The sequence below is a fragment of the Parasteatoda tepidariorum genome, chromosome 6 (assembly GCF_982258835.1).
Source record: "Parasteatoda tepidariorum strain Cologne lab strain chromosome 6, Ptep-v5.0, whole genome shotgun sequence".
NCBI lineage: Eukaryota > Metazoa > Arthropoda > Arachnida > Araneae > Theridiidae > Parasteatoda > Parasteatoda tepidariorum.
The window spans coordinates 42,435,444-42,447,338 of record NC_141760.1 but is presented as its reverse complement, the minus strand read 5'-3'; the positions used below and the strand labels follow the sequence as shown (position 1 = coordinate 42,447,338).

Here is an 11,895-nt window from a genome sequence, read left to right as displayed (position 1 = left end):
ATAAGAAATTTTTTGCATACAGAAAATTAAAAAAAAGTAAAGATGCTGGGTTTTGCCAAAAAGAATTAAAAAACAAATATAAATTTATATCAGTTATTTTTAAACAAAAGTAAACTTGCTTTAAATTAAAACATTACAAACCCAAACACTGAAAATAAAATATTATTTTATAACTTTCTTTCCTAAAAAAAAAAAAAAAAAAATACAGAAAAAATTTTCACATCAGACACACGTTAATTATTATAAGCATTACAATGGTTAATTCTTAACTCAACTAAATGAAAGTCACAGTTTTAAGAAAAATAAAATCTTTGTACTACTTTTATGAGAAATTTTTTGCACAGGGAAAAGAAACTGATGATATTGAGTTTTATAAGAAAGTATTAATAAAAAACAACTAAAAACTGATGACAACAGTTATTTCTTAATACAGTGGATTTACAAGCACTGCAAAAAATAATTAAATTGTTTTTAATACAGAACACATTTTAACTGCAGGAACTTATTTGCAGATTATGAACAATATGATTTATTGTAAACACAACTTAATAAAACTTATAGTTTTAGCAAAACTATAATATTTGTATTTTTTGGGAAAATTTTTCAAATGCAGCAATAAAACTCTCACAATAAAAAGTGAGAAAAAAATGTTGTTCGATTAAATTTACTAGTAACCATCATTCAATTTCATTAAAATGAAATCAGTTTTCAGCTATCGGCAAATCACACAATCAAAAAAGAAAAATGTACGAAAAACATACATAAAACTATTATCTAATAACACTGAAAGACAAAATTTAAGTATCTGTCTCTCATTAAATGTATAATGGGCATTCTTTTGTAAGAATTGATCAAATAAAAAGTTGACACTCTTGATAGCATCAAAAATACAGTAGCCTTAGTAAGACAGCTAGTGTCTAACCGATTAACCAGCTCACGTCAGAACATCTAATAAGAATGTAAAATTGGGCAATTTCACCATACATGTTTGCAGACGATAAATGCAAATAACTTAGTTTAACCCACTGGCGGTTAAGGAAATGGGCAAAATTGGGAGAATGTTTCTCCCCTACACACAGTTCCCCTATCCATTAACATGGGAAAACCGGTTTTGCTATGCAGAGAAGACTGCAGGTTAAAATGCGACTTTTTACGTGCAGAACCGTCAGTGGGTTAAAAGAATCAAGCAGTTCTAATAAGTTTTTTTTCTCTTGGGGATAATTTAAACTTACACTAATTTTTATTAATTTCTAAAAATGTAATTTTATTTAAAGATATCTTTGACAACAAGTAAATGATAACAAGAGTTATAAATGACAACAAGAGTTATTTTAATAAATATTATTAGAACTGCTTGAGTTTTTTTTCAGATGCATTTTATGCCAGCAAAATTTTTTACTTTATACTAAAATAGGCATATCCAGAACAGTACAAGGCACAGCAGTATAATTTCTAATGGCAGAAGGTTAGCATAACATGTTGAATGTCAGTTGATTAATTATAAAAGGCAAAAATTTGATCTAATGGTGTAAATGTTTTTGTCAAGCCCTGCATCAATATCAGATCTGAAAAGACAGAGGAAACGCAAATGCCATGAATTAATTGCTGCTGTTGATGAAATAAGAGGTAAAAGAAAATTTACAATTTGTGTCATCTTATGCAGCACTTTGTTCGATATAAGTAAGTTAATAGTGCAATCACCTTTTGTCATTAAAAATCACCCTACTAACAGAAGTTCCATTCTGAAAACAACTTTACATTCACTTTAAATGCTCTCTTGTGAACTAATTAATCAGCTACACACAGCCTGTGTTGCGTTTCTACCTTAAATTAAAACCCGAAATGTAATGTTGTTATCACTACTATTTCTTTACACTGCCGCACTTTACCACTTTTTATTCGGGCAACCCTAATAGATAACAAGTTTCTGAAGAAAAAAGGTCACTAAAAAAAGTTTCTCGTCATTAAAAATTCATTTTATGACAGTGCATTTATATTTTTCCCAAAAATTATGTAAGCTATAAGCAATAAAAATGGGAAACACTTTCACCAAGATAATTCTGAAACAGAAGCCTTATTTAAAAGTAGGTGGATACCAATATACTTTGGTGGCTTTTTTTCAGGGAAGCTACTAACTATGAATGTAAGAAATAGTTAGGCATTTACTGGTACAGAAAAAAAATGTTCTAAAGGTCTTTACAAATAATATAGTTTTCACAAAATATCTTTAAACTTAAAACTTTATAAACAGTGTAATGTTTTAGAATTCGATATTCCTTTTAAGCATTATAAGCATTAATTTAACATTCTTTTAATACTAGAATTTCAAAATTTATCTTGGAAAAGTATTGAACAATTATTGCAAATTGAGTTTTGAGATTCTGAATTTTTTAATTGTGGAGTAATTTTAATGTCTTATTCTTCTACAGAACCTCCCAAACCAAAATTTGAAAAACATGACTTACTGAAAGAAGAACATACACCTTGTTTAACAGTGTAATAGTTATAAAAAAGGGAGTAAACGAAATGGATATAGACAATGTTAATGGATATACAAATATATGATTTGTGGTGACAGTGGAGATAATATGACACTGTCACTCATATCACCACTGTCATACACTGATATGAATGACAGTGTATACAAACTCAATCTTCTGATACTTGAAAAGGCTTTAGTTTTTCTGACATGTAATCCACAAAATTAGGTAAATATTTTTTGAGCATGTTCAAAAGAAAAACTTCAATCTGTTTGGCAGTAGCATATAAAGTTGATAGAGACTGTAAAATAAAATAAACAAAACAAAATTGCTATATGTTTATGTACATATAAATATATCAAAGTATAGTTTTATGTCAAATGACTTAGGTGATGAAATTAATCTGGTATAGAAAACTAGTGCATATAAATAGTAAAATTGTTCTCATTTTAATTGTTTTTAGAAATTGATTTTAAATACTTAGCATAAAAAATATATTATGTAAATAATCAGTTTTATTTATATTGTGTTGCAATTGAAAAACTAATAACTAGCAATTATTTTTGGACAAAATGAGAGAAAATTCGAAGTTATATTGAAAATAAAATATCTGGAGAAAAAAAATTTATTAACAAAAATATTACAAGTATCACAAATTTTTGAGTTAATTAACATGAATAATAAAATTATAATAAGTTTGCTATAGGTGTAATTTAATTAATCATACAATTGGCTAAAAATTGCACCATAACTTTATAAAATGAACACAAATGATCAACTTGCATAAATTTTACTGTATATAATTTTATATACTTTTGTGTAAAGAATGTGTTGCTGCATTTCTTACCTGAGAATTCTTAAGAAATTAAATTTGAAACTTTATATGTCTTTAACTCAAAACTTGGTTTAATGTAAACAGTTCCGATTTTCATTTTTTTCATTTTCAAATTTGGTTTTTTACAGAGCTTTTGATACACAATGGATAGTTACAGTCCACAAGTAAATATAGAAAATAAATTGTATCGACAATTCCAAATTGAAATAATAGTTTTGCAAGAAACATTTTTGATCATATCTTTTCTTAATCATAAAGCTGAACCTCATGATACATTGTTTTATCATGGTCTTCTATTTTTATTGATTAAATAGTAAATAAATAAATTAGCATGTGTACATTATTTCTATTTTAAGACTGATAAATCCACAATTAATATGAAAAATGACATTGACTTATTTTAAAAATCTCTTCATTCATAAAATCAGTCAATGTCTCAGTGAAACTTTTCAAAGTGTTATAGGTCAAAAGTTACAGTGGCCAACAGTCGCAGAACGACTAAATATAACATACTGCATTTAAAAAAATTGTCTGCTACTTTATAATATTCTGAAAATTACTGTAATGCTTGTATCTTAAATTTTTATTTTAGAAATGAATCTTGATTGATATTCATTTTATTAACCCACTGAAGATATAAAAATTATTATACTATTTCAGAGAAATTAAATGAACTATTATGCAAGCTAAATAACAATCAATATGTAAGTACAAGTGGACTTGTAATAATACAACAAAGACTAAAAATTTCCCACTTTAAAAAATTTCTCATTTGTACAATGGTTAAGTACAAATAGATTTGCTAAAATAATAAAGAAATAAAACTAGCAAGGAAGGATAAATTAAGTTGAAATGAATGAATAATCATTATTTTGCTTACCCCATTGAAAGTGTAACAGTTTGTTAACATAAGAATCAAATCATCTAGAAATTGTTCAACTTTTTCATAATGTTCAAAATTGGATGGTGATATTTTAGTTCGAATAGTAGAAAGCTCCATTGGATGTTTAATTATTTTATAATAATTAGGAACCTGAAAAAAAAAGCAATAGAAATGTCACTTTTCTTTCCAAATAAGTCAACTCTTCAGAACTTGAAATTCAATATAATTTTGAAGGAGAGACATTTGTAGTAATAAAACTGAATTTCTACATAAACATGCAATATTCTAATAAAAAATAAAATACAATAACTTAAACAATAATAAAAATAAAATCTGTAAATACTTTGTATTTAATTTAATAAAAATACAACGAAGCCATTATTTAAATTTATATACAAAATAAACCTTTTTAAAAGAAGTTAAAATATGAAATTTAAAATGGTTTTAAAAAAAAGATTTCATAAAAATAGAACATTGAATCCTCAAAGGACTTATTTCTGAACAAGATTTGGCCGAATAAAATTTTGTTTATCAAATTTACAGTTGTATTGTAAGTAATATTTCTGAATTCTTTCTTGTAAATAATATTCAAACACATTATCTTAAAAATAAATTATTATTCTTGTAAATTGCAGCAAACAAATAAATTTCACGGACGCCTTTTTAATGTTATTCAAATGAACTACTAGTTCTACAGATGAATAAACAGATACAAATTAAAACTTAATAAACATTTATTAATTCTAAAGCAATCTCAATTTAGTGATATTTTCAAAACCTAACTAATTCGAACACTAAATAATCAACACAAAACATTTCAAGAAGGTTGCCAACATAAAAACCAAAGTTAAAGAATAAAAATTAAATGAAAGCAGCAGCAGTCAGAGTCACGTGACACCAACTATAAAAACATATTACAATCTCTAACATACTCCCACCTTGCAAAGTTAGGCTTATTGAACTTTGCAACCAAAATTTTACGAAAGTTGGAACTTTAAACTACTAGAGCTAAAAATAAAAAGAATGCTCATAAGTCCAACCGAACAGGAACTTTGATGATTCTTCCCGACTTAGTTTTAGGAAAATAATTCACCTCTAAAGCTTCATTGTTTTCTACAAAATCGTCAGTCCTTCTAGCAGCTTTTAAGACCTCAATATCAGTTTTGGTAGACACTTCTAATGGGTAAAGCCTTTGAAATGGACGGATCCTTTCCCCCTTACTGGTCCTCAGTTTTGCAACTCTAGGAATACCATCTTTACCAGGAAAAATTTCTAAAATAACTCCAAGTGGCCAATCGATGCGACGGACATTGTCATGTCCTATTAACACAACATCACCAACGTCTAAAACGTTATTTCTTCTTACCCCTTTGTGGACTAAAAGAGCAAGGTATTCATTTCTGAATCTTTGTCTGAGATTTTCACGTAGCTTCTGTAAATACTTTATTCGTTTTATGAGGCAAGATCGGTCTACATTATCTAGATCTGGTGTTTCGCTGTTACCGCCACCGTGAATAAACATTTCGGGTGTCAACGGTACTAATTCATTTGGATTATCTTGTATGTAAGTGAGTGGCCTTGAATTTATTACTGACTCACAGTCACACAATATCGTGTAGAGTTCTTCGTAATCGATGGTATATTTCCCTAGAACTCGACGTAGCAGTTCTTTGAGCATTCTGACCATTCGCTCCCACCACCCACCCCACCATGCTGCGGTAGGTGGAATAAATTTCTAAGTGATTCTCTGAGCGGTTGAGTATGCGGCTATTTTGTCCCAATCTAATGCTTTCAATGCTCTGTTGGCTCCCACAAAATTTGTGCCGTTGTCGGAATAAAGGATTGAAATCCGGCCTCGTCTGGCAATGAATCGTCTGAGGGCTTGGATATAAGCATCTGTGGTGAGTGATTGTACCAATGGACCGCTCGGGATTGTCAAAATGGACCGCTCGGTAAACGGCGCACGTAAATAAAACGATCCAAGCTTTTCCTTTTGACTTCAAGTAGAGAGGACCAGCATAATCTACACCACTTACCTCGAAGACTTTTGTCAAGGTGACTCTTTCTCTAGGCAGCGGAGCGAAGGGAACTTCAACTGGTTTAGATTTGAAACGCTTGCATGTCACGCATTTAGAAATGACATATTTTACTAACTTTTTAGCCTTAAGAATCCAAAACTTCTCCCTAAGTCTGACAAGTACGATAGAAGAACCAGCATGCATTGATTTCTCATGCTCTTCTCGTATTAACTTCATAGCGAAACTATTACCAGGTAAAAGAATGGGAAATTTAAAATCTTCAGTTTCATCACTATTTACAAGTTTGGTTCTTATTCGCAGTAATCCCTTTTCATCTCTAAATGCTTGCATTTTGTTAAGAAACTTCTCATCTTGAAACACTTTTAATTGCATGGATTTGAGCACTTGAGTTTCTGCTTCTTTGAATTCTTCATAGCTCAAGTTACCTTTTAATTTATTTTCATGTGATGTGTTATGTATGAAACGAAGAATCCATGACACCACTCTGATGTTTCTACTGTAAGAGGAAAAATGATCGCTCCATATTTCTGTAACTTCAATATTTACAATTGAAGATACGATCGTTCTTCTTTTTTCTCTAATCACTTCTTCTTCATTGACATCTTCCTCTGAGTCGTTAGTTGGCCATTCACGGGATGGAAGGTACAACCAACAGGGACCCTCCCACCATTTTGACTGGCACAATTGCTTAGCTGAACAACCTCTACTTGGCCGATCCGCGGGATTCAAGGATCCAGGTACATGTCTCCATGCTTGAACTGGTGTCAGTTTCCTAATTTCTTGAACACGGTTCTGTACGAATACACCCCACGTTTCTTCTCTTTTCAACCAAGCTAACACTGTGGTGGAATCTGTCCAAAAATACACATTGTGGGTTTTAAACTCTTTTCGTACCTCAGTGGATAGACGAGCAGATATTGTGGCACCAAGAAGTTCTAATCTTGCAATTGTTGTCTCTTTTTTCCCACAAGGGGCAATTCTTGTTTTACTTTGTACCAGCTGTACATAAACATTAGTCATATAACAAACTCGCAGAAAGACTACTGCCGAATAGGCATACTTGCTTGCATCACAAAAAAAATGAAGTGAAATATTTTCAACTCCCTTATCGCAGTGCAACCATCTTGCTACCTTCACATTCTTCAAACATTCAAGCTCATTTAACCATCTTAGAAATTCTTCGCCCGTTTTTTGATCAACTTCAGCGTCCCAACCAATTTTAGACTTCCACAAATTTTGTAACAAAAGTTTTGGACGCATCATCACTGGACAGGTTATCCCTATGGGATCAAAAACTTTGTGTGAAGCTGATAAAATATTTCGCTTTGTGATCACTTCATTCTTTGTTTCATTAACATCAGGAATATTTATGGAAAGAGTATCACTTTGTCTGTCCCATATCATTCCTAGAATGTTTGTTGACCTTACAGTGGATTCAGCGGGATTAGTGAACTCCCACCCTCTTAAATCAAATTTTCTTTCAGCCATAATTTCTGTGGCAACTTCAATAAACTGTTCTAACTCTTGCTCAGTTTCAACACTAACTAAACAATTATCTACATAAAAACTGAGTAGCAGTTGGCGGATAATGCCTTCAGGATATCTTCCATTTCCTTGTGTGGCTTCATCTAGTTTGTTTTCTAAGTGGTATCGTATGGTTGACGCAAGCAAAAAGGGACTACAAGAAACACCGAAGACAACTCTTCGATGACGGTAATGTTTGAGCTCACCTTGTTCGTCGTGCCATAGAAAACGTAGAAAATCTCTATCTGGCTTATGGAGACCTATTTGCAAAAAAGCTTTGCGTATATCTGCTGTTATGCCGAACTTATGGAGGCGAAATCTTGTCATTATGGAAGGAATTAATTCGATCAAATTTAGGCCCTTTTCAACACAGTCATTAAGACTGGGATGTCCCTTTTGTTTAGACGAAGCATTAAACACCGGCCTAATCTTTGTTGTACTGTTCTCCTTCACTACGTGACGATGTGGCATATAGTGACAAGTCAATTTCAGTTCTTCTACAGGAACTTCTTCGATGATGCCTTCTCGTTCCCATTCTTTGAAAACATTTCCATATTCCTCAAACAAATTTTCTGCTTTAAGCTTCCGAGTTGTTACTTGGAACCCTTTTAGTGCTAAATTAAAATTGTCGGGCAAAGGCAAATGTACGTCAAGCCAAGGTAGACTAACAAGGAAACGTTGATCTTCAACTTTAACAGTCTTTAAGAAATTATCTACCGAAGCGTTATAAAGTTCTTTTTTAGTCTCCTGTTCTGATGGATCCTGTATCCCTATGGTATCCAATGTCCACATATCTGATATATCCATTTCTTTCACTAAAAGAGAAGTTACCAACATAGAATTGCATAAAGATGTATCGCTTTCAGGCACTTTTCCCGACAAAGTCCAACCAAGTAAAGTTTCTATGGCGACAAGTCCACAAGTTAATACTTTACGCTGACCTGTCATAAGCTTCCCTATCACGTCAGCTCCAAGAAGTACTTGTACAGGTTGCAATTCATTACCAATATCTGATAAAGTTATCTTCATTTCCTGAAGCTCCTTGATCCACGGACCTGAAGTTACAGGTGTAATGTTATCACATATAGAAGACTGATCCAAAGCTTCCATGTTACAAGTTATGCTGCTTTTAGGATTTCTTAATCGAATTCTATAACATGTGTGTTCATACTTATCAGAGTTAATACCACCAAATAAAGAATGTATAAGTGTTTCTTTTCTTACCGGAGTATATCCCATTTGTTCCACGAGACTTTTCAAAATATACGTTTTTTGGGATCCGGAATCTAATACAGCTCTCACTAGAATTTCCTTGTTATCTGAAACCAGTTTGATTTTTAATGTCTGAAGAAACACTTTGGGACCATAAGTAATGTTAGACATGTTAATCTCAGAACTTTCACATTTTTCACCACTTTCTCCTGATTCTTTACCTCGGGTATCTAGCTTCTCACACATAAGTGGCACATGTCTTTTACCGCATACAATACATTTGATGAACATTTTGCACTTACGTACTGGATGACCAGGATTCAAACACGCAAAACAACACTGGTTTTTTCTTACTATATCTTGTCTCTCGGTTAAACTCATCCTTTGAGCGGTGAAACAGTCTGAGCTGGAGTGCTTTCCAGAACAAAAAACACATAATTTCTTTACCTCTTTTGAAGCCGCAGTAAGTAAATTGGCAGCTGTAGGCACTCTACCTGAAATCAAAGGCTTTCCTTTTTTCCTAAAAGTTTGGCGATTTTCACTTGAACCCAAACCAAACCCAGCCATGGCTAAATTTATTCTTTCCTCTCCTTCAGTTTCAGTTTTCAGGAAATTCATCAAATTGTTCAGTCGTTCTTTAGCATCAGTTGAAGCTGCGTAAGAAGGACTTCTGTTCCATGCTTTCAGGAACTCTTCTTGAAAACAAGATTCAACCATTGGATAAAGTATTGAAGCACATTTATCAGTTGTTACTCCTAGTGTCTCTAATGCTCTAAGGTACGATTCAAGTTTATCATAGAGAGAAGTCATTAAAATTTTTTCATTTTTCTGAACCGAAATTATTAATCTTAATAGTTCGCGAACATAAACTTCTACCAAAAGTTCATCTCTTCCAAACCGAGCTTTCAGACTATCAATTACCTTGGCGTAGTTAGCTCCGGTTGGCGGAAAGCTCTCTACAACTTCTCGCGCTCTAGATCCGCTTACAGTAGCTTGAATAAGGTACTGAAATTTATTTTCGGGAGCAATATCTACATCTTGATGAATCTGTTGGAATTGGCTCCAAAAAGGTAACCATTCCTTGATATCCCCACTGAATTGTCGAAACTCTAATTTGGGTAAATTAAATTTCCTCCTAGCACTAGTAATCATAGAATTTTCGGACTCACCTGCTATTGCCACTGGCGAGTTTACTTGAATTCGCGCCAACTCCAGTTCATGTAATCTTATTCTTTCCCGTTCTTCATATTGCTTTTGCTTTTCATCACATTCTAACTGTTTTTGCTTTTCTTCATATTCTAATCGTTTTTGATCCGCCTCTGCCAATTCTTTATGCTTCCGGTCACTAACAGTTGTTACCAAAATATCTTCAACAAACTGTGGATCTTCGGAATACTGCTTACTTTTCAAAATTGCTTCTTTCAGTTCCGATATTGTGACCTTTTGTGGTAATGTTGCGCCAATTTCTTCAGCGACGAACAACAAATCTTCTTTTTTAAATCCTTTTGCTGCTTGAAACATTGTTTCGAATCGGAAAAAATGTCCTGTCACGGACGCCAAAAAATGTAAATTGCAGCAAACAAATAAATTTCACGGACGCCTTTTTAATGTTATTCAAATGAACTACTAGTTCTACAGATGAATAAACAGATACAAATTAAAACTTAATAAACATTTATTAATGCTAAAGCAATCTCAATTTAGTGATATTTTCAAAACCTAACTAATTCGAACACTAAATAATCAACACAAAACATTTCAAGAAGGTTGCCAACATAAAAACCAAAGTTAAAGAATAAAAATTAAATGAAAGCAGCAGCAGTCAGAGTCACGTGACACCAACTATAAAAACATATTACAATCTCTAACAATTCTCTTATTCTTAAGAATAAATTATTTTTATAAATGGATATTTGAATATGATTATTAAATCTTTTTATAGCCAGTTTATCATTTACTACCAAATCAAACTTTTACATAAATCTTTATTTAAAAAGATTTTAAGATTCATATATTTAGTAATATCATAAAGAAATATTAATCACAATATAACTATAAATTTGATAAAGAAAGTCTCATTCAGACAAATTTTATACCGAAATAAATCTTTTGGAGATAAATATTTCTATGTTCTATTTTTAACATCTTTTCATGAAACAGAAGCATTAGAATGTTATTCTACAATTATAATAATATAAAAAAAAGAGCTAAAGGGCTTTCTGTTCATTAATTCTGAAAGCCATGAAAAACAAATTTCTCATCTTTCTAAGGAGAAAGAGGAATAAGATTAACTGAGGAACTCAATAGAATTTTAAAAGCCACTGGTTTATAAATCAGCATGAAAAATTTGTAATAGATTAATAATTTAATCTCCAAGAATTAATCCCTACTCAAACATGGACAGAACAAGCAGTAAGATCATTCAAGAAAAGTTTTATTAATTGAAATTCAAAAATGCATTTAAATCACTTCTAAAATTAGGAAAGTGTTAATGATAAAAATGCATGGGTATAAAAAAAAAATTTTAAAGTTTTTTTTTTCTACTAGCATCATTCAGACAAATTTTATACCGAAATAAATCTTTTGGAGATAAATATTTCTATGTTCTATTTTTAACATCTTCTCATGAAACAGAAGCATTAGAATGTTATTCTACAATTATAATAATATAAAAAAAAGAGCTAAAGGGCTTTCTGTTCATTAATTCTGAAAGCCATGAAAAACAAATTTCTCATCTTTCTAAGGAGAAAGAGGAATAAGATTAACTGAGGAACTCAATAGAATTTTAAAAGCCACTGGTTTATAAATCAGCATGAAAAATTTTTAATAGATTAATAATTTAATCTCCAAGAATTAATCCCTACTCAAACATGGACAGAACAAGCAGTAAGATCATTCAAGAAAAGTTTTATTAATTGAAAT

The 11,895-nt window shown here is 31.4% G+C and overlaps 1 protein-coding gene across 3 annotated transcripts in view; it reads right to left on the bottom strand.

Annotated features, from left to right (window-relative positions):
- Positions 1 to 1,535: 1,535 nt before the first annotated feature.
- Positions 1,536 to 11,895, bottom strand: part of LOC107454413 (E3 ubiquitin-protein ligase TRIM33) — a 73,018-nt gene continuing 62,658 nt past the window's right edge. For 2 of the 3 annotated variants that reach the window (XM_043045457.3, XM_016071605.5), the window contains 2 exons: positions 4,196 to 4,348; positions 2,387 to 2,781 (listed from right to left, as the gene is read on the bottom strand). In XM_043045457.3, the coding sequence (XP_042901391.2) occupies positions 2,650 to 2,781; positions 4,196 to 4,348 (285 nt within the window). In that variant the 3' untranslated portion in view covers positions 2,387 to 2,649. Of the gene's footprint in view, positions 2,782 to 4,195; positions 4,349 to 11,895 lie in introns of all 3 variants that reach the window. The other variant, XM_043045458.3, reaches the window with a different exon arrangement.